Genomic DNA, 22,512 nt, shown 5'->3' with positions numbered 1-22,512 from the left:
TTAACATTTTAAATCCAGAATAATCTGACTGTCTATTGCAGGCTGTAATCCAGTGTTACTATTAATACTTGCATTAGCGTGTATGCCTTACTTGAGTCTCTGCAGTGACGTCATCTTTGGCAACACTTTGAGAAGATTCCCGATAGCTTCGTCGGTAAGTGAACACTGAGATAACCTGACAGAACACATTAGTGCATGAACATGAACGTGTTCAGTCACCCCTTTAAATACTGTTGAATAATTTGCAGATATACATAATAAAGCTTACTCTAACTCCCAATGGAAGCGACTCTGGACCAATTTTCGACATACTTTGGTCATGTCAGATGGTAGGATGCTGCTGTCCTTTACTCTAGAAAAAAAAATAAAAGGGGCTCATTCTTTTGTATTCAGAGTCAGAGGTCAGATTTGTACTTTTCTGCATGTCTTTATTTGCTCACTGTACCGGAACATCTTCAGCTGCTGCTTGTCATCACTGAAAAAGAAATACAAGAGAAAAATAAATAAATCTAGATGGAGACAGCAAGAATCAGACTGTGTGAACTTTTGCATAGATGCAGGTTTTCTACCTTTCGTCTGGGCAGAACTTTAGACTGACTTCCTCTTTGCCTCCGCCACTGTAAAACCAACAGAGCACAACAGCCAATTATAATTAACCTGACTGATTACTGTAAAGTGTAAAGTCTATATGACCAGTGTTGGCCAAGTTACTTTGAAAAAGTAATTAGTTATAGTTACTAGTTACTTCTTCAACAAAGTAACCAAGTTAGTAACTGAGTTACAATGTTATAAAAGTAACTAATTACCAGGAAAAGTAACTATTGCATTACTTTAAAAAATGTTTAATTTGAAATAAATTGGCACTTAACAAAAGGAACTAATAAGAAACATTGTACACTAATCTAAACTATTCAAATGCTACTCTGTGAAAATATGAAATAAAACACCAATCAGATAAACTGTAGATAGAACAATACACTAGGTGTTTTAAACCTCGCCTCTGTTTTAAATTATGTTTTAAACCTTTATCTCTTTAAGAAAATTTTTTTTCCGTACTTCCACTGAAAAAATGCTTCCTTTGAATTATCTGGGCTCTCTGTGACTTTGTCTCATCACTGTGCGTATCTGTTTGTATATGAACACCTGCCCAAGTCTGCCTGTGGTTGGTTTATCATGACTACTTTACTCTTCCTCAGCCAATCAGCAGCACTCATGCGATTGTTTCGCACCCCTAGCCCCCGGTAAAATGATGTAAGCGTCATCCATCTGTGTGTTTAAAAATAGTAACACACCCACACCGCTTTTTTTTCTTAGTAATGGTAACGGTGTTTTAACAATAGTAAAAGTAATTAGATTACCTGTTACTGAAATTAGTAACAACGTTAGTAACGCTGTTTATTTTAATGCAGTTATTCCCATCACTGTATACAACATGTCTGTAGTATTTCATGTATTTATGTATTTTATAGTATTTTTCAAACAGATAGATTTTTTAAACCCAGACCTGGATAGGTGGCACAAACAGATGGGTAAAGCAGCTATTGGTATCATTAAATAGCGACAATGTAAAACAAAGATTACCTGATGTGAATTTCTGTTAAGGTGTTATATGAGCATAGAGCACCAGCCAGCATTACCACCCCTTCCATGTTGATGTCATTGTTACTGGCACTGGAAAAAACAAAAGCAATGAGCACAAGGAAGTTGGTGTTGGCTGTTTGGAACCTGTTTAGTGAGAAAATAGTTTACCATTTGCCTATTTGCTTTGTATATCTCCATGTAAAAAACAAAGAGTCATCTTTCTATTGAAATACTCGCAAATTACTAGAGAGGTAATGGAGGGAAATTCTGCCACCAGGGTCAAATACAAGTAGTAAGTGACCCTGGTGGCTAAAAATATCTCAAGGAAAGCTTTAAAAGAGGTAGAATTGTTAATTAATTATTAGTTATAATGGTTGTGTGAGCATTGTGACAGACTAGCAGCCTGTCCAAATATCTACCCCCCCACAGACACCTATGCCACCCTATGACAGGCTCCAGCCTCACTCAGAGAAAATAAATGCATGCGTGTGAGCTTACTTAATTTCCTGGATTTTGCAAAGACGAGGCAGGAAATCCAACAACTTCTTCAGACCTTTGTTGCCTAAACAGTTACTGGACAAACTGAAAAGAAAGATTAAAAAATGCATTACAATTCGGCGTTTGTACATTTGTCAAGAGAACATGACAAAAATGAGTCAGTATATCAGTATCAGAAGTGCAGACACAGCTGATCCACCTGAAATGTGTAATGAGTGTGAACAGTGGTCTCTTTTTCCTCTAAATGTGATACATTTGTTGAGATCTTTCCATTAATGCTACAAATTACAGTTATTTACAGTTATTTATTACATCCATGAACTGAAAAACGTGTTTTGGAGATTAAATCACTAAAATATGTGCGTTAAATATGTGTGTGTGACAGTTGACTAATAAATGTGTTAAGCACTGTATAAGCTATCTAAAGGTTAGCTGTAAGCAAAAACCATGATGGTGGATCTTTTAAGAGGTGGTTTAGGATGTAGCGGTTAGCTACTTCATAAACTCAGCATACACTGTCATTTTTAGAATAATGTCCAAGGCATCAGTTTTTAACACAAATGTGTTTTGATTGCCTGACACACTTTGTAAATATCTTTCCTTCCTTTGCACTATTATCTTCGTAATTGTAGACACTTGTATTCATGCGGCTCCCCCTGTAAATGTTCTAGTCATTTTACACATAAATTTATTATCTACTAATTAGAAATGGTCCTATTTTTATTATCTGTCCATGGTAAAATGGTGTGTGCACTTTCGTGGTTCTTGCTCATCTTACTCCAGCATAGTGAGATCAGAAGAGGTTCCCAGACATCTCAACACACTTTCCAGATCAGCAGGATGCAGATTGCAGTAGCTGAGGCTGAAAGACGCAAAAGCTGAATGATTATCATTCGTACCGATGACATATTATTGGACAAAGGATATACCTGAACAACCCATTATAACAATTAAAACATTAAAACTTTTTGCTTGATAACTGATGGTCTGTTGGTTACCAGTTTAAAATGATAGCTTTACTCATTCTAAATCCTACCCCACTGTTGTTCTGCAACATCAAATATACTTGATCGTTGTTGTAAGCTTGTGATACAGAAGCATTAACATACCAGAGAGATTTGGATATTCCGCTTGCAGGTTTTTCTCTTCCCCTCGCAAACACAATAGACACCTTAACAGGAACCTGTAGTCTGCAACATAAAGAAACATTCAGATACATAGCAGAGATGACAGCAATAACTCTAACATAAATCTAATTTTGCATTTCCTGGTACAGTATGTCTAAAGGTTTCTGCAACTATGGTTGCTAAGATTAGATGCGTGTGTGTACCTGATATGAAGCTCCATCACAGGAGGATAATCAGACAGTAGAGCAGTCAGAACCACCAAACCCTCCACTGATGAGCAGCTGTCATTAATGCTGTGAAAAGATTGTAAAACATCAACTAAATGCTGCTGGGTTTTATGCACAAGTATAGCAAAGTGCACAACACCATTTTTTTTAAACCTAGTCTTACATGATCTTTTCAGTAATGCTGAACTGTGGCAAAAACTCAGTCAGTTTCCTTAATATTTCTTCATCCCACTGGCCTCCAGACAGACTAGAAGGCAAAGACACAGTAAAACAGTTACACACATTCACTGGCCTTTGATTAGCATTCATTTACCAATGTAATATGCACACAGTGTAGTTTGCAGATTGTTCAATTACTTGAATCCATAACAGAAGGAAAACAGTAAGTCAGTAACTGGTGCATTGTTGCTATTCTATTCATTCTGATTTTGTCTGTGTCATATGCTCTGAATAGGTTTTTCTAATTATGAAGGTGTGTACTTATGAAATCTTACTCTAGGACAGACAGGGCAGGGCATCGAGCCAAGGATTCAGCAAGTTTCTGCATCTCAGACTTGTTCCAATTCTGGTTCAGCAAGCTGGAGAAAAATGACACCAACATAATGCAAACATCCATGATAAAAAAACCCTCAAAAATACTCAACTGTGACATTTAGAGTCACATTTAAATCAACATGCACATTAACGTCCTTTCTAGTCAAGATCTTTTGAAGCCAAAAAAAAAACAGTCAAGGTGAATGCACATTTTGCTGACACCCATTTAAGATCAACGAAGGTGCAAAGTTCATCAAGGAAACTGGCAAAGCTCTTTGGTAAGGCAGTTACGGTAAACCGACTTGGTGGTTTCAGATCTTACCTGATTGTCGATTCAAGTATAGATTTATGGCTGTAGAGCGGAAAATATCAATATATCAGAACTTTACTATGTTCATTTTATTGCTTTATTTGGTTTATAAGCATAAAAGTCACCTGTTCATATCTGACTTTTGGAAGAAAGTTACTGTCAAGTCTTTGATCCCACTGCAAAAGAAAAATAATCTGGACTGGAGTACACATTTATGACACACTTATGTTTAAAGTTATGTCTTGTCATTATAACTTTATCAATAGCAATTAGCTACTTTGAATTTCAGGAATCTCAAATCTATGACTGAGAAAATATTCATAGTGCAGTGAGCATTACTGACAAAAGCGAGTTAAAGTGTGTGTAATTTTTATTTAATTTAAACAACAATCCCTGTGCAATAACTGTGCCTTAACCGCCACTTTGTGTACATGTGTGTGTGGTCATACTCTGCATGAACATGTTGGATGTTCAAACATGAAGACATCGTCTTAATAAGACAGTCGACTGCATTCAGGGTTGTGCTGTTTCGTCCCAGCCTACAAAGAAGCACACACACATATGATCACCACACAAAGTCTTCTGCATTAAGTACAGATGAGTCTTTGCATTAGAAATGTGAGAACTTACACTACATTCGAAAGGTTTTGTAGTTTGGTAAAAATCTCAGCAATGTAACTGATTCCTTCATCCCTCAAATTGTTGTCACTTAGGCTGGAAAAAAAAGAAGAAAAATTGAAACTTTAAGCTCAGCATTATTAAAAGCATCTGGTTAATCTAGCAGTTAAACTAATCGTGTACTATATTGAACAACAAAAGATATACTTGATTTCAGTGATGTGTGGACACCCCTGAAGACCAGAGGCCAAACTAGCTGCTCCAGTAGCAGTCAGACTGGCACCAGAGAACCTTGTGAACACAAACATCAAACAGGTAATTATTGTAGTTAAGGGACGATTACCCTTAATATATTTTTTGCAGAAATAATACAAACAATAAAACATACTCTAGTTTTCTCAGGGATGTGAATTTAGGCAAAACAGACGACAACTTCTCAGCAAACTTGTCCCCATACTTGCGGCTGTGAAAACTGTAAGGACACATAGTGAAAACCAATAAAGTAATTATTATTCACAAGGAAGCATAGGATTAGAAACTCAAAAAAACAAAACAAAAAAAACCATCAGTTCAAAGCAGCAATTAAAGAAAAACCTGCTTTTTACAAGCATCTCTATAGTTGACAATATTTCTTGATGCTGCTATGTTTTTATCTACAAATTAATTATTTGTGTAGTTATCGTTTGAGGGTGGCCCCTAGTGGGAACGCCAGTTTCATTGGCAGCTGACCAGCTTATGAAAACAAAGCGAACACAGTTCAATTATAACAAGCATGCCAAAAACATTGGATTTATGACTCTTCTTGGCAATTTTTATCTAGGCCACCGTGTGGGAAATTCCAATGCTTAATATTTTCTTGAATGTAGTATTTTAATTACAGAGGATAAAACAGACTCAGATTCCCAGAATCACTATGAACCAAACTGGAGATCTGTTTGTTTAAATGTCAGTGTGAATGTCTGAACATAACAATAAGATAAGGAGGCATTAACATATATTAAAAAAATGGTAACTTTTTCTTAAAGAGGTGGTGACAGAGACAGATTTCTGTGACGCAGCGAATCATACTAGATTCACAGACTACAAACTGAAAGCCAAAGTGGGGTTTATAGGAGAATTGCTTTGGAGTTGTAACCTGTAATCTCTTTTAACCCTGTACAATATGTGATACATGAGATTTTGAGACCTATATATCATCAGTGTCTTTTTAACACACAAAAAAATGCAAAAAAATGAAACCTCATACATGGAAACTGTTATTTATTTATTTTTTTAATTGTTAGCATTTGTCTAATTTGTCAAATTAAAAGAAAATCAAATGTCTGGCATTAATCCATGCTTCAGGCTTTACAGGGTTAATAATTCACTCTATGTAATCCAGAATAAACTGAAACTAAATCCCCGTGACAGAGGTAATTTGATGGGATACTTTTTGAACACTGGTTATATCATGTTTGCTTTACTTGTATAATTTGTACATGGTTTTAGGTTTACAGCAGTTTTCTGAATTATAATTTTCACATTTCTAAATCATATAATGATGGATAGTTTATTACATGTACAAACTTGTAAGTGTTTTACATGTGGATGATAACAACTTTTTTTCACTCAATAGTCTTTTCATTGGCTGCCTTCCAGGTGGCTTTTCTTGCACATGCTTTCTCTCATACGGTTACACTGTATGCTCTCTGGTGTTTGGGTCATCTGGGTCTATGTATGGGTGGTCTCTATTTGTCATGTCCAAAATGAAATAAGAAGAAAAATGTGCCGGTATTCTGTTTGTTTTCATAACAAACAGAATACCGGCACAAGATCTTGTCAAGATCAAGAACTGGGTACTGGGTTTAGGATTAAGAGTTGGGTGACTGCCCCCCAAAAATCTAGTTTAATAGCTTACATGTGCCTGGGTGACATAAAATATACACATGAAATAATTATGGTGTAACTATGTGAGAACTGTAGAGAGCAGCTGACAAGTTCTGCTTGCACCCTTGACTGTTCACTAGTTCTAGTCTGCACAGGAGGATCGAATCACAGTCAGTAAAACAACATTTTCTGCTCACCACAGCTGTAAATATCTATTTCAGGTACCTTCTGCATCTTGTCAACAAGATATTTTCTGTGTATAGAGCACCTACGCTACTGTTATGAACATGGGTACAGTCACATTTTTCCTCATTCTAATTTTCCAAGTTATAATTACAGTTTATGGCTTGTATGTAACTGGTTCTCTTTATAACCACAAGCAGATGTATCGGAGTTCCTAATAAAATGCTTGAGGTTTCGGTTTGTTTTACATACAGATTAATGAGCTGTTGCTGCAGCACTTTTTCAGACACTGTCTCGCTTTACTTTTAATGTCTGAGCTGAAATCTTTATGGTCAATGCAACTTTATTTGATACGGTTACGCTATATTTGTCGTTAAATTCTTGTTTTGGATAAGGAAAACATCAGGAAGAGCAACTAAGGAGGGATAGCTTTCCCGCTAGACAGACATTAGATGTTAATGTGCATAATTATATAAAATTAACAATAAAGAGATGACAGATGTGAGATGACAACGTGCAGCTTGCAGATTTTGCTAAACAGATAAGCCCTGTCCCACCCACTATTCAAGACATGCAAGTGCAAACTTGTGTGGAACAACATTCTTTTTCGAGTTGATAAAGGAATACTTTCAAAGAATCAGTAGTCGTGTTTTTGCAGTTGAGTGCAGACTATTTTCTGTCTTCTTGTAACAAGAATACTGAGCTCATTCACTTTCACTGTAAGACAGGTGGTCAGTCAGCTGAGGAATGTCAAAGGCAAAGCTGCAGCTCTATCAACAGCAACATTCACTGCTGCTGTGCGACTAGTCCTCTCTCTGCATGTCCGTGGGCTAAACATGGGTTTTACAATTTCTGACAGATCAACACCGTCCATTTCAACACTCTCATGTGTCACAATGATGGCTTTCCAATGCTCCCATAGTGCATTCCCACAAATATCATATGAATAACCTTGTGAAACCTTTTCAAATAAATGCTGACCTGTAAGATTTAACATATCCAGAATGGTACAGTAATATAATAAAAACCCTCGTCTCAAAATCAAAATAAACATTTGTATTGTAATTAATAGTTTATTTTTGTTAGTGTTATTTCTGATTTAGGTTAGCTAAAAAAATTACACTTAGGTTTTTGGAGGGTTTTTGTTACTTTTTAACTACTGTAACTTGTAAACGTCTGTGTAGCCTCACCTGAGGTTATGAATTCCCTGACACCTGGCCAGAACTATTAAACACTCCAGCTCCATGGAGCACGCTCCGAAGTCCAGACCGATGTCATTTTGATCGGCTGAATTAACTACGAAAGCCAGAGCTTCGATATCATTCGGTAACAGCCAGATGTTGCGCAGCTCCAGTTTGGGTCTCACACCAAAAACCTGCTTGGCGAGTTGGTGGTTCTGGCTCTCCTGCACACTATGACAAAGCTGGAGTATCTGGCAAAATATAGCAAAGAAAAGATCAGTAACAAAGTGACAGAAAAGAAAATCTGCTTTTCCTGTTTTTCATTCTACCTTTGGTCCGGTCAGAGTGTTACTGTTACACATGGTTTTGAGTAATTTCAGAACAAGGTCTTGTCGTTTCTGGACCCAACTTTGGACGCTACCAGAAACCTTGGCTAACTCAACCAGGGCTGGAGTGCATTGTGAGGAAGCCAGACCGCAAACATAGAGGTACAGTGAGTCGGTGAAGACCGTCTTCTGGTCTGATTTGCTTGTCCAGCGAGTTTTCAGACTGAATCTGAGGATATAATGAGAGCAAAGTCAACATCTGAATTATGATGCAAATTAAAGCATGTTACTTTACTGTCCAGATGATAGTTTCAACACTCTTCTGGGAGATGAGAATAATAATAATATGACCGTGCATATTTTGAAATGCAATAAATAATATTATTTTTTAAGATTTAACAGGTAGGACAAAAACAAACAACTTCTACAGTGCAGCCCACAAAGCACACAGAGTGGGAAGAAAGCACAGTACACCAGTTTGAATGGCTTTCGCCTTTTCTTCTCTCTTGCTCAGGTGCATTCATTTTACTACATTCCCCAAACGCTCACAGAATGAAACGCATAACAAAACGTCAAAGCCAGAACTGAACTAGTCATTTTGCAGCTGCGTGACTGATTTCGAATCACAGACCTCCAGAACCTCACTGAAACATGTGAAATCAAAGGGTTAAATGAGGAAGTGTGAGGAAACAGACCCGTTATCTAATCATTTAAGGAACTGGGTATGGGTGAGGTCCTTGCTGCAATCCACCTTGTCAACTAAATATGATGAAAATGTGAACAAATCCATATCACACCACCAAAAAAATGTAGTGATTCTTTAGAGGAAACAATGCAAGATTTATTAAAATACAGTTGTACGAACAGATTTCATGGTGTTGTAAACTTGACTGCTGGAGCAATTAAAAAAGCAATTAATTAATTAAGATTTAAGTAATTAATGAATGCGTGTCCCCTGTTTAAATATTCCAAAGCTATCATCTCTCACATCACTATTGATCGTGTTACTGCGTCGTGACTACAGTTATTTAAAAAAGTCCTAGAGAAGGAGCTTCAAGTCTATATATGTTTGGACATATGAGAATGGATCTGAAGCCGAAAAGGGGATGGAAGATGAGCTCTATAAGGGAAGGGTGCAATTTGGATGTCAGAGGGTGGAGCTTAGCATCTGTGGGCTCTGATGCAATTAAATTCCTGCTTTTAAAACAACTTGTGATAAAAACAAGACCCTTTTACAGAAGAATCAATAAATCCATGAAGCTGCATTGTCATTTTTGGAGGAAGCAGTAGCATTACACTTAGGAAAAAATGTGGTGGAATACAACCCGGACTTCTGATATACGTCATACCACATGTAGCCACATACAAGAGGTCTCTTAGCGAGTGACTGTGGTCGCCTGCTGCTTAGTTATGTCAGCTGTGCCATATTTCACTTTCAGTGGCCCCACCTTTGCACAGTCTCACAGGCTCTCACACTGTGATTTGAGCTGTCACTTTGTGCCTACATCAGTGTTTTTCTGATGTAAGGAGTAAGGACAAATATGTCTCGTACTGTACCGTGCTTAACTCGCACAGCTCAGGTTGCTTCCATGGCAGAGTTATTCCTGGTATACCGTGTGACTTTACATAGTCAAATTCCATCGTGCTTTCTTTCACATATTCTAAATGAGATTCATTAATTAACTGTTGAATCTTTCAATATATTCATCATAATTCTGCTGTTTGTGAGCTTCTCTTTTTTAGCTTAGGTGACAAAATTTTATTTCCACAGCTTTTCAAACACTCCATCACACACTAGTGTCTACCTGATCTGAAGGGAACTTATCTATTTCGGGACCAGGCAGGGACTGCCCAGCACCGAGTTGGGAGGACAGATGTAGACAGAAGAAGCCTCGTTCAGCTAAGGCAGCAACAAGAAAGGTGACTGTATTTAGGACATTTTGTTCATTTGGTTCACATGCACCACAGTTAATTAACAAAACTGTTTCCAGGATGTGAATTTGCAGATAATTTAATCAATTAATGTGTAATAATGTTGTGAATGTTATATTGTTATCTGTAATTTGAATTTGTCCAACACCAGTAAGAGAGTAAAGTGCAGAGGTTACTGCGTATGTGCCATTAGACTAAAATGCTATCTGGCTATTTTATTAGGTACACCTTGCCAATTTCGAGTTATACCCCCCTTTTGCCCTCACAACTGTCTTTATTATTTGTGGTACAGACTCAACAAGGTGTTTTCATGTTGCTTATACTAAATTCTGACCTTTCCGTTTAAATGTCAAAGCAGAAATCGAGACCCATTAGGCAATCTTGTTCAATTTTGGTGAGCTCGTGTGACTTGTAGCCTCAGTTTCCCGTTCTTAGCTGGCAAGGTGGAACCTGATGTGGTCTGCCCGTTCTCCCATCACCAACACATTTTCACCCAGAGAACTGTCACTCACTGGTTACTTCCTCTTTTTCAGACCATTCACTGTAAAAACTAGAGATGGTTGTGTGGGGAAATTCCAGTTGATCAGCATTTTCTGAAAAAAACCAGACCAGACCATCTGGCACCAGCAACCATTCCAGGTCACTTAAATCACCTTTCTTCCCCATTCTGATACTTGGTCAGAACTTCAGCAGGTCATCTTGACCATGTTTCGATGCCAAAAGTACAGAGCTTCTGCCGTGTGACTCCCTAGTTTCTCCATCAGGTGGGCTATGTAACCTAAACTGGTCTTGACGCTGCAATCATCTTAAAAATTACACCCATATTTCTCTCCATTTGGCTTCCTTACCTCTTCTTAAGCTGTGCGTCATTAACATCATTACTAGTCATGATTCTTAGTGCAGCTAAAAACTCCTGCACTGTCAGATGAATGAAGCAGTAGGCACTGGCGAGTATCCCGTCCTGACGTCTGAGCTCCACCTAACAGCAGATAAGTAATTATGTTATTATTATTAATATGTTACAAACATGACAAGTCGTCTACAGGGACAGCCTTTATCTACCCTTACTCTGTTTACTATACACAGCCCTACTACATCTATGTCCACTGTAAGTAAAAACAAATACCTTTTGCCCACTAAGCAAATCTATTAATAGTATCAATAGTATAAATAGCATGCAAACACTCGACAACAAGGATTTTGAGGACAGTCACAGATATGAGGAGGACATTAATGCATGCATTCATGTCTGACCTGTGATAAGAGTCCTATCCTCAATGAAAACTTTAAAACCTCCTGTGGAATTTCTTCTTTCAAAAAGAGTATCTTGCTTTCCTCTAAGCCTGTCCAAGCCAGTCGGCTCAGCTCACACAGCTCCGACTGATACTGACTCAGAATGGTCAGTGTGGTGACAGCACTGCACGGAAAGACAGAAAACAGAGATAATCCATAAACTGAAGCATGATGCATTTTTTGCTACACTGGTGCTTTCTTTTCTAAACAGTCATTTTTTCATTTACTTCATCTTTTTTGAAATATAATGTTCAAGATGGAGACACATTAGAGTGAGTTCACAGCTCAGTCTCTACCTGTGAGGAAATCTTTTAGTTTTTGGCCTGCCGTCTCCTCCGTGGTTAGGGTCTCGGCTAAGAAATGAGCCCAGAACAGTGAGGTAGACCTGAGTGAGGGTGGCAGGGACTTGGGGTGAAGTGGGAGCCAGCTGGGGTCTGCCATTTGTTCCATCCATTATTACATCTTTGCTCCCTTTTCGTTTTCCATCCTCTTGTTTCCTTTGTGCAGGATTTCCTCTTCTATTGCCCTCCTCCCCTCTGGCTTCTCTTGACATCTGTGCTCCTTCTGCTTCCTGAGCATCTGTCCTTGCCTTACTTCCTTTTTCGTCAGGCATCGGTGCTCCTCCTGTAGCTTTATCTCTCCACTGCAGCAGTAAATGCTCAAGACAGATGCAGCAGATGTTGCATAGGGCAGGAATGGAAGACATGGCGAGAAGGTGTCGACTGGAGAGAAGGAGCTGTGCTGCCTGCTCTCTAAGAGCTACATCTGCTGGGTGTAAATGGTGATTAAACTAATTAAAGACAACATACATTTAAGATAGACATGCACAAGAAGTTTTACTCAATTGTTATTTTAACACCAATTTTTTCATGTTAGTAATGCAGCTATTACACATGAGATCCTATTTTATATGGAAATTACTCATTTCTATTAGTTTGAAAGTCTAAATTTTAGCAATTGGCCAGTTATAACTGGATACAGGTGCTGTTTTGCAGTTCTAAATGATCAAATATAGCACTGCTAAAGATGTAGATAACCCCAGATTAGGGTTACTTACATAAGCTACTGCCAACAAGTAAAATAAAAAAGACAAACAAATGTTTAGTCGGAAACATCCAAGTTCAAACTTGTCTGATATTTATGTGAGTCTTGAAACCCACAGCAACCATAACTGAAGAGAAAATAAAAAATGCAGACAAGTTTCAAGTAAGAGTCAAAGAGAAAGCGAGAAAAAATATTAGAGACAACTTTGGCTGTGCGGAAAGAGGGAGCTAGATGTTTTCAAGAAATGAATAAGCAGCAGAGATCCGGTGTCCAGAAAACCATATTTTATCAGTTAATACAAAAAAGTAGTAATAAGTGAATTATTTCATGTTTTCTAACTACAATAATACTATTATTGCATTGCCTTGATTATATATACTAAGCACCAACTTCCACAGAGAAAAATTAAGTTAACACAGAAGAGCCAAAAACAACACTTCCTCAAAACTTTACTGAAATAAATAAAACAAATAAAACAAATAAATAAAGCCCAACGACAATGTAAATACAAGTAAATAAAGTTTTCACCTTTTGCACCAAAGAAGTTGTCTACATACTCCTTGATCTCATCCTGGTCCCAGCCCAGCAGCTGGCCTACTTTATCTGAAATGCCATCCAAATCTATAAGATCCCGTACACGACAGGTGACCAGCACAGTGCTTCCTGGAAGAATCTGGCGATTTAGCAACCCTGAGATGAGGTCTGCGACAGGCAGAGGATCTTCTAAGTGCAGCGGTTTCCTCTGCACTTCTTTTTTGCTGAGTTTGCTGTGAAACTCATCATAGCCATCCAGTACCCAACAGCTTTGCTCTGGATTAGTAAGGAGGTAGTCGATAATGGCTCTCTGTTCAAATGAAGAATAAGTTTAGAATGTGAGAGCAATTGAATGTAACATTTCCCAACATACATGTTTTTTAGTTTCACACTTTAGCCTAATGAGTGCAGGCTATTACGCCTTGCCAACCACACTAAGTGTTTTCATACCTGCAGTTTGTTTACTCTGGCCCAAATCAGCTGATGAGTTCATGAAATTGTAGCCCTTTTCCCATGGATTCATTTTTTTTTCTTACACAAACAAAACTCTGATCTTCCATTTACATTCATTTTACCACTAATATGGTATGATATTCTGTCATATCCCAGAATGCAAAGCATAGCTAACTATGTTTAGTATCACAAATGTACTGTTTTATAACAGGTACTACTCAAGCATTACATGCGTACCTTTGCATCTTCTCCCCCAGTTGGAGGGAGGTAGTATTGGAATAGCAGCTCTGATAATGAAAGAGGGCGTGACAGTAGGTTGAGCTGACGAAACTCCAGCAGGACAAACACAAAGGATGAAGGGACAGGACCCTGGATGAGATGGAGAGGAGAACAATTGGCAGAGGGAAAAGAGTCATATCAAATTCTGTTTGCACAGCTTAGGTAGTACCACAAATGTGAAAGTTGTAAGAAGCATTCACTGGCTCCAGAAGAAACAAGTGTGCAGTTGAAAAACGGCTGAACAAGTAGCTGCCTGATAGTAGCAGGAGCTTCTTTACTGTTATTCTTAATGCACCAAATTAATAATTTATTAACTAGGTTTTTCAAATAAACAATGAAAATGCAGAGTTTGGATCATCTGCAACCTCTGCAAGGTCAGTGATGGTTCCTAAGCCTACAGCATACTGTAATAATGATAGCCACAATAAAGCCAGTTTAAATCAGTTATATTTAATATGGCCTTTACATACAGTATGGAAATATAGCTGCCCTATGTTTTTATATCACTAGCATGCAAATTCTGGGACAATGGCTCTTCCTTTATTCCTCTGAATACAAATAAGATCAGCACTAGCCATACAGATAAACATCGAACATGCCTGATAACGCAAATAATTAGAACTTACTAATCCACTCGCCCACTGCTGTCCTAAACAGGATGTTAGCAGAGTTTTTCCTGATCCCGTCTTGCCCACCAGAACTGTCACTTTACCCAAACATCCCTGGAGGAACGTCTCCAACGTCACTCTGGACTCCAAATACCCGTAATCCCCATCGGGCTCTGAGTTTGGTGAGAAAGATGTGCAGCAGACTTCAAATATTCATGATTAGGTAAGTTTACATGAGAAGCTTAGAACATACAAAGCTGCTATTATTTTATTTCTTTGTGTACCACAAGATACTTTTCAAAAAATCCCTTTATTTTAAAAAAAAGCCCAATCATCAACTGGTACAATTAGAGGAAGTCTTGCTGACCCGGTGTTCTGCCCCCTCTGTCTGCTGAGCTAGGGGTTTGATCAGGTCTGTCTCTGCTTCTGTTTGCCGCTCTCGGGCTGACCCATACATTCTCCAGCTGGACCTCCCTCACCAGGCCAGCTGTGAGTTGCTTCCATCTCTTCAGCAGGCATTTCTCCACTTCACTGATGTACTGCTGCCAGTGATCTGTGGGTGGAACCCATTAGAAAAGTTAGAAGTGAAAAACAGATAATCTCTTTACAGTGCAATTGTCTTGCTTGGAAATTTCAGCCACTGGGTTTCATGTTGATCTTATTTTGATATCTAAGACACAGGCCCGCTCTGACGACATCAGCTTCCCACAGTACACAATAATTGCTCAACTACATGAAGCAGCACAACTAAACGGTAAACTTAAGACTTCCTTATCAAAATCTAACTGAATATCTGTGGGATGAGGTGTAACCCTCATCCATGTAAGCCCAATTCCCCTATTCCCTACATACAACATAAAAACAATTTGCCGCCAACACAGTGATGCTAGATACCACAGAACAATGTCAGAGTTCATAGGTCCATGTGCCAAAGGGGCAGAGCTTTTTTGGCAGCACAAGCTTTACTGCCAAGATAAGGCAAAAGGTTTCAGTGCTAAAAAAGTGATAAGTCCTTTAAAACTTTAACCTAAATTAGCAATACCACCATGCTGGATTAATTATTATGAGAACTAGATAAGTACTCGAATCCTTCCAAGATGGATCCCAATCCTTCCACTGTCAGCTGCACACTTACTGTATTGTGTTTTAACTCTTCCTAGTTTCTTATTATAAACTCTTGTTTATGTGTTTTTATTAATAAATCAATGAATTAAATATTTCTCTTGGCTGGTTTGTGTGATGGTTTGAATGTAGCTGTAACGCATGAATCATTAAGAGTCACATGTGTATCCTACCAATCCGTGGGCGCTTGACGAGCCGCTGCTCGAGAAATGGCGGTGACGAGTTCTGATCTGTTACAGCAGGGCTAGAATTTTCATAACTGTCTGCAATACAGAAGACACAGAAAACATACAGTGCATGAAAACCCTGCAGAAAAGTATAACATGCCAAAAAGGATGAATGCAATAAAGTGTGCTGCAAGACGTTCAAATATTCTGTATTTACACCTCTTAATCCTTCCTATTAGTTTCGAAATGATCTACACACCAAAAACGCAAAAAAATAAAATGCTGGGGGAATCCCAAAGTGAAACGAACGAATAAGTCACGTGAATTTTTTGATACATGCAAACCTATTTACAACAATCTTAAGCTTTTGGTTTCACTTTTCCCCTAAGTTTGTTTTCTTTGAGCCTTTACTGTAAACTAAACTGAGCTAATACAAGTGATTGCTTAAATAATCAAGAAAAATGTAAAAACTAATTTAAGCTTTTCTAAAAAGAGAAAGAAAGAGGCATAACTACTGAGTGGCTGTAGAATGGTTATAGTGGTATTGTCACCATCAGGGTAGTGATGATTGTTTTGCAGCCACAGGTGATAAATGAAGACTATACTGCTCAAAAATGAAGGGAACACAGGTAAATATCAGTACAAACCGTTGTGAACCTATTTCACCTGCTTTGGTGCAAAGCACCAGTGAGGGGGCACCGGAGCAGCAACAACTAGGGAATGGTTTTGCAGGTGATGGAGAAACTACTGCTCTCTCCTTATCCCTCCTGAGTGATTTTCCTCTAGCTGTGCTTTTTCCTGTTGAACTTGTCACTGCTGATTACATGAGACAGTACCTGCATCCCATTAAGGTTCACAGGTCATCGCAAAAAAGTTTGCTGTGTCTCCCAGCACAGCTGCAAAACTGTCAGGAGATACCAGGAGACAGGCCATTAGAAGAGGAGAGCAGGACAGGGCACTAGAAGGCCATCAACCCAACAGCAGTAGCAGGAGGAACACAGCTAAACCCCTGAAAAATAACCTCCATTGACCAAACTGTCAGAAACAGACTCCACAAGATAGGTATCTCCTCTACTATCTTAAGACCGGGATGGAAGGCACAGCAAACTTTTTTGTGATAGCCCATATTGACGTGGCACACTGGAGGATCAGAAGTAACTCTTACAAACCACATGGGCTGCAGGTGCTATCTCATGCTACCAGCAATGACAACGACATCAGCTAAAAGAGTCAGTCAAGAAGTATAAGGAGAGACCAATGGTCTGCAAAACCACTTGCAAAACTATTTCCTCTTCTGATCGTCTTGCTGTTGCCACTCAAGTGCATCTCATGTCACTTTCAATTGCACTAAAGCAGCTAAAATGGATTCACAATAGTTGAAGCTTCCAAAATGGGCAGATTGGTATCCCCGAAATTTAACTGACTTTGTGTTATACTACTGTGATTACGTTTTTACTTTTACTTTAATTTTACTTAAAAAAATAAAGTGAATGAGAGTTCAAAAACATTAACAGCTGATGAATTTCATCTAGTGCCTCACTTTGGGTTTCACTACCATTTAATCTTGGCTTCTGATCTTATGGCTGAGCCACATTTTACTTGGAAGATGCCTTGGGTCTGCTCAGTAAACACACGAAACAAGCCAGAGAAATGTGACCCAATGTGGTCAGTCTGATGTAAAACCAAAAAAGAAAACACCAAATTACGGAAAATCACCTGCAGACTGCAAGTATATGTATTTATAGTAAGCTTAGAGGTGAAGTTAAGCACAAGTAAAACTACAGATCTTTACACACCCACACAATCATTCTGTACACACAGATATGAGATAGTGACAAACAGTGGTGATCTACCTGCGTTTGCTAGAGACACGTTCTCTGCGGCTGGAGACGGTACATCATCAGCTAAACATTCAAGCACAAAGTCATACTGTTAGCCATGCAGATAAGCACAATTATGCTTATGTTTTTGATTACTTACATACACACACCATGGGAATAAGCATATTAGCATTGGAATAAATAAAATAAGTGGAATTGCTTTCCTAAACCCTGCCCTCAGCCATACTGACAATTTGTGGACTATACTTAAAAGCTGGGTCGGTACCAGGAAACCAATCAATTTAATATAAATCTGCCCAGTGGTCAAATATATATGAACCTGTATGTGTACATTTGCCACTGTGTGGATTACAGAAGAGCAACAATAAATTAAAACCTCTGCACCTAATTCTTTTTTTTTAAACTTTACTAAATATAAGAGATTAAGAGCTGAGCACACCAACCCTTATTCAGCAGAAATTAGTGACCATTTATACTAAATTTGGTGATTCAACAAGTCTGTTAATACAGTAAAAGTTAGTTCATGCTGTCATAGTGTGTTAATTTGGTGAGAAAACTGCTGACGCTCTGTTCACTGTGGGGTTGATTTTTGGGTTCTTTCCGTATACAGTCAAATAAATGTAACCACTTCCGTGTCAACCTCAGTGCGTATACCCTATTCTCCTCAGCAGGCAAACCTTTAACTGGTATTGTATGCATGAAATATGTATATGTATGCATTTGCTCACCAAAGAAAACTCTAATTGTAAGACTGCTTTAAATTCCCTTTCACATTGTTCTACTGTTTTGACAGAATACAGGACCTGGACGAGTAAAGTGAACCTCAAAGTGAAAGTGACTGACGACTGCAGTGTTTTGGTCAGAGACAAACACCACTTTATACTCACTGCTGTCATATCCTGCCACTGACATGAGCCTCGACTCCAGAAGCATGGGGATGTTCTCACAGGAGAAGCACACTCTCTGAAGGAAGTTACGGCATTTTCGAGCACTGGCTGACCTGAAGTAATCCAACATGGTTTTGATGAGTTCTGGTCTTGCTGTTGCAGAAGAGCTTGAGGGGTCAACCTGATATTGGTGCCAAGCTTCACTGGGCATCATTTGACACAGCTCCATTATGACTGAGTGCGACTGACTGCTGAGGATGTGGAACAGTTCAATGGAGTCCTGAGCCAAGACTGAGTTCACATTTTCATGGTCAGGGTTGACCTCCTCATCCATGGTCAGACTCCATCGGCTGATACAAATAAAGAGGGGGAGACACACATAAAGTCACAATCTTACCTGTGAAATGCAGCTTTGACTGAAGGAAGCAAGTAGCAAACATGCAAATCATACATTCATATCATCGTACATCACTATATTTGTCGATGCTTCAAACCCAACACGAGCATTAACATTATAATCACACAGAAAGCCACAAAGTAAAGCGATCGTCCATTGCATTTGCAGGAGAGCCCGTGCTCCGCACTTTATTCACTGGAAGTGAGCCACACATGGACAAACGCGGTCTTTTACGTCATTTTCAAAACCGTAAAACTTTTTAAACACGCCCTTGATAAACCAGTAAAAAACATTCTTCTATGTGTCCATCGGCCTCACAGATTTACACTTTAAACAACTAAAAGTGCTCCAATAAGTAAACAGCGTTAACTGTGCTCTAATTTAGGTGGATTTTGCTCATTATTAACGAAAAAAAGCGATTTTGAGGGACGTTTGAATCGTTAAGAATAATTTGTGTGTGCGCGCTTTTTATACGTTTATTGTTATTATTTTATGTATACACGTCATACCGACATTCATTTCTTTTGTGTCGTTTTTAAACTTTTAATGTAAAAAAAAAAATCGACGTCCACTACTTTGTCTCGAGCCTATCCTCAAACGGCTTCGAGGCGAGGTCATTTAAGGTAACACGCATGAAAGACTGCGTCATTGTGTACAGCTCAGCAGAGCTAACAAACTCAGGCTGCACGGCCAAGCAAAAGTCTGCCACACAGGCTACAGTATATTGTTCAGAAATAAAATAAAGACTCACCAATAATACTTGGCGCAGATTGCAACTCAGCGCGGCCAGCCAGTGTCTCTATCATTTAAACCGAAACTCGTGGAATGGCTGGCTACAGTTTTTGTTTCGTTTTCGTGTAACGCATTTGGTGGAGTCCATGGGATACGCTGGACTCCTCCAGATGAACAAAGGAGATATAAAACAGTAGGGTTCTGGAGGAATGATATATTTGGGCATTCAAACGACTGCCCCAGGTTAAGCATGACAGGCAGAAATTTGTGTTAAAACAGTCCAGTGTGTCATGGGTTCTGCTTCACACAAGACATCTGATGGTAAGCGAATGACCATACCACAGGAAATGCCATGGGTGTAATAGTGTGATATCCCGTGTATTAGATGCAGGCAGGCCAGTGGGTTAGTACTGCTTGCTTTGCGCATCAAAATCAGGTTTAGTTTATTGGATTATTCCAGTTCCGAACCCGTTTCTTACTGACAGAGGAGCTAAAGCTTTGGAGAGCGCGTGGCTGGCGGTTCGCCATGCTACTCCATGTTTTGCCAAAGACTCTCATTCTGGACAAGATGCTCTTTGCATATTGTAGGAGCTTCTTAAACAAAGGCAAAATTTTGTAGCTGCTGCTATTTCTCTTTATCCCACAAATAATATATTAAAATGACTATGGACTGATTTTGAAGGGAGGAACCGATATTGCGTTTATTTTACATCATCCAAAACACACTGGTGCCTGTTATAATACATGAGATATTTTGTATAATGTTATAAACTTCTCTCATTACTCCTGTTGTGAAGCTCTACAACGTCAAAAACGCCACAGTTTAAGTTTAGCGCTTCATAAGTGGACTTAGATGAGATAATATGTCATGTGTCTGCTCATTTCCTGGCTTATGAGCTGCAGTCACCCACCCCTTTTTTCAGACAAAGTATTGCAGTTTTACTTCTTTAAGTACTTTGGTGATTAGGTTTCAAAGGAACTTCAACAGCTGTCTTGTGCCTGATCTTTGACCTCCCAGTTGGCACTCTTTCATTTCATTTTCTTTATTTGTCAAAGACAGTGTACAAAAAAAAAACCTAAGAAAAATTGCATTGTACCAAACATGACTGAAAATATTAACTGTGCCACGAAGGACCCATACATACACACTGTTAGGTACTCGTCTTTTATTTTTATTACTTTTCAAGATCGCTCTGTACAGCTTTTCAGCTGGCTTGTTTTTGGCACAGTGTTCCCCTCCGGTCCCAGCTGGCAGCTGAAATAGCAGGACTGATCACCCAAATCAGTGTCGTTAGAAAAACGAGGAGTGCCTAACCAGGAGCTCGTTGACTGGGGCATGAGATAAGCATCAAACTGCAACACTTCATTCACTTTGCGGTAGTCAACACAGAACCATAAAAACCCATCTTTCTTCACTGCAAGAACTATGGGGTCCTTGCCAAACCGCGCACTGTGCGACTCTTCTATTACTCCCATATTCAGCATCGCAGCCAATTCCTTCTCAACAATTTGTCTTTTATGTTCAGGTAGCCTGAAGGGCCAAGAACGCATTGTCATACCAGGGCGCCGTTTCAAAATGGTCCTCTATGAGATTTTTTTGACCGGGCAGGCAGGAGAACACATCTGCAAAATGCTGTTGCACCGCAGCAACATCTGCTCTCTGGGCCTGTCGAGATGATCATCATAATGGAGGGAGGCGGCAATGGTGGAATGTGACACCTCCGGCCTGAACTGATCTCTCTCCTTAACCATGCTCACCAGAGAAACAGTTTCCGCCTCTCTCCATGCTTTCAGGAAATTATATATGTGTGGCTCCCCCCTGTCAAACCTTACCAACTCATAGTCAACATGCCCCACTCGCCGTGTGACCACAAAGGGTCCTTGCCACTTGGCGAGAAATTTGGAGCTAGAAGAAGGGAGCAATACAAGCACTTTGTCTCGTGGTGAAAATGAGTCTAAACCCTCTGTTGTCCTGTTCCTGGGCCTGGAGCAAATTCTCTTGTGACAACCCACCCAATGTGTGTAGCTTTGCTCTCAGGTCCAGAACATACTGTATTTCATTTTTAGCCGAGCTTGGACCTTCCCCACGGTTGTTTCTTTCCACACCTTCCTGCCAAACAACAACTAAATATATCAATATATCAATATATAACACCACCCTTTTGACCTAGTAGGCCTTTTACTTTCTCATCATCAGACTGAGACCATGATGACTGATGCATTAGTGAAGCTGATGCTATTTAATCCATGTACATAGACACATATACCATGATTTATAACCATCCAACAATCCATTCATCTATCTATCCATTTAATCTGTTTAGATGTGTACCATTAAATTTCTGTGAGCCAGCATAAACATGTGAGGTCACTGCAACTCAAAACATGACAGGAAAGAGTTAAATATATATTATATTACATAATCATTAGTAATTCAGTGACAGTCACCCCAGATGAAAAATTTCCATGTCATTTGCATCGCTCTTGTTTTTCTTCCCCTTTCCTCGTAGTGGGAGGCACATTCGCGTAGGAACCGATTTCCTCAGTTACTCCGGGCTTTTAAAATTTAGCTTGCTTAAGTGAAGACAACTTGATTACCACGCTTGTTGGGAAGAAATGAATTTTTAAAACATATCAGAAGATTAATAGGTGTATGTTGCTAGGAGCTTTGCGTTTGCCATGAATCAGCAATAACAAGCATTTTTACTACTCAAACCGAAACGGTGTGTTCTGTTTCACAATACATGAATAGTTAAGTAATAGCTTCCAGCT

General features: G+C 39.0%; 1 protein-coding gene across 3 annotated transcripts in view; it reads right to left on the bottom strand.

The window, feature by feature from the left end:
* The window catches only part of nlrc5 (NLR family, CARD domain containing 5), a 33,588-nt gene extending 13,717 nt beyond the window's left edge, over nucleotides 1-19,871 (bottom strand). The window contains exons 1-30 of one of the 3 annotated variants that reach the window (XM_005449401.4): nucleotides 19,760-19,871; nucleotides 18,612-18,961; nucleotides 17,737-17,787; nucleotides 15,890-15,979; nucleotides 14,962-15,147; nucleotides 14,613-14,767; nucleotides 13,945-14,076; nucleotides 13,249-13,564; nucleotides 11,973-12,444; nucleotides 11,638-11,800; nucleotides 11,232-11,362; nucleotides 8,455-8,680; nucleotides 8,135-8,376; nucleotides 5,284-5,367; nucleotides 5,103-5,186; nucleotides 4,908-4,991; nucleotides 4,727-4,816; nucleotides 4,403-4,453; nucleotides 4,290-4,319; nucleotides 3,928-4,011; nucleotides 3,597-3,680; nucleotides 3,410-3,499; nucleotides 3,189-3,269; nucleotides 2,858-2,941; nucleotides 2,080-2,163; nucleotides 1,582-1,671; nucleotides 570-617; nucleotides 446-475; nucleotides 269-352; nucleotides 92-175 (exon numbers count right to left, since the gene is read on the bottom strand). In XM_005449401.4, the coding sequence (XP_005449458.1) occupies nucleotides 92-175; nucleotides 269-352; nucleotides 446-475; nucleotides 570-617; nucleotides 1,582-1,671; nucleotides 2,080-2,163; nucleotides 2,858-2,941; nucleotides 3,189-3,269; nucleotides 3,410-3,499; nucleotides 3,597-3,680; nucleotides 3,928-4,011; nucleotides 4,290-4,319; nucleotides 4,403-4,453; nucleotides 4,727-4,816; nucleotides 4,908-4,991; nucleotides 5,103-5,186; nucleotides 5,284-5,367; nucleotides 8,135-8,376; nucleotides 8,455-8,680; nucleotides 11,232-11,362; nucleotides 11,638-11,800; nucleotides 11,973-12,444; nucleotides 13,249-13,564; nucleotides 13,945-14,076; nucleotides 14,613-14,767; nucleotides 14,962-15,147; nucleotides 15,890-15,979; nucleotides 17,737-17,787; nucleotides 18,612-18,945 (3,764 nt within the window). In that variant the 5' untranslated portion in view covers nucleotides 18,946-18,961; nucleotides 19,760-19,871. Of the gene's footprint in view, nucleotides 1-91; nucleotides 176-268; nucleotides 353-445; nucleotides 476-569; nucleotides 618-1,581; nucleotides 1,672-2,079; nucleotides 2,164-2,857; nucleotides 2,942-3,188; nucleotides 3,270-3,409; nucleotides 3,500-3,596; nucleotides 3,681-3,927; nucleotides 4,012-4,289; nucleotides 4,320-4,402; nucleotides 4,454-4,726; nucleotides 4,817-4,907; nucleotides 4,992-5,102; nucleotides 5,187-5,283; nucleotides 5,368-8,134; nucleotides 8,377-8,454; nucleotides 8,681-11,231; nucleotides 11,363-11,637; nucleotides 11,801-11,972; nucleotides 12,445-13,248; nucleotides 13,565-13,944; nucleotides 14,077-14,612; nucleotides 14,768-14,961; nucleotides 15,148-15,889; nucleotides 15,980-17,736; nucleotides 17,788-18,611; nucleotides 18,962-19,078; nucleotides 19,211-19,759 lie in introns of those variants that run through there. The other 2 variants (XM_025908800.1, XM_025908801.1) reach the window with 2 other exon arrangements.
* Nucleotides 19,872-22,512: the final 2,641 nt, after the last annotated feature.

This window comes from Oreochromis niloticus, linkage group LG7 (genome assembly GCF_001858045.2).
Source record: "Oreochromis niloticus isolate F11D_XX linkage group LG7, O_niloticus_UMD_NMBU, whole genome shotgun sequence".
Classification (NCBI taxonomy): domain Eukaryota; kingdom Metazoa; phylum Chordata; class Actinopteri; order Cichliformes; family Cichlidae; genus Oreochromis; species Oreochromis niloticus.
Note: the sequence above shows the minus strand (reverse complement) of the source record. Positions and strands in the feature narration are given on the sequence as shown.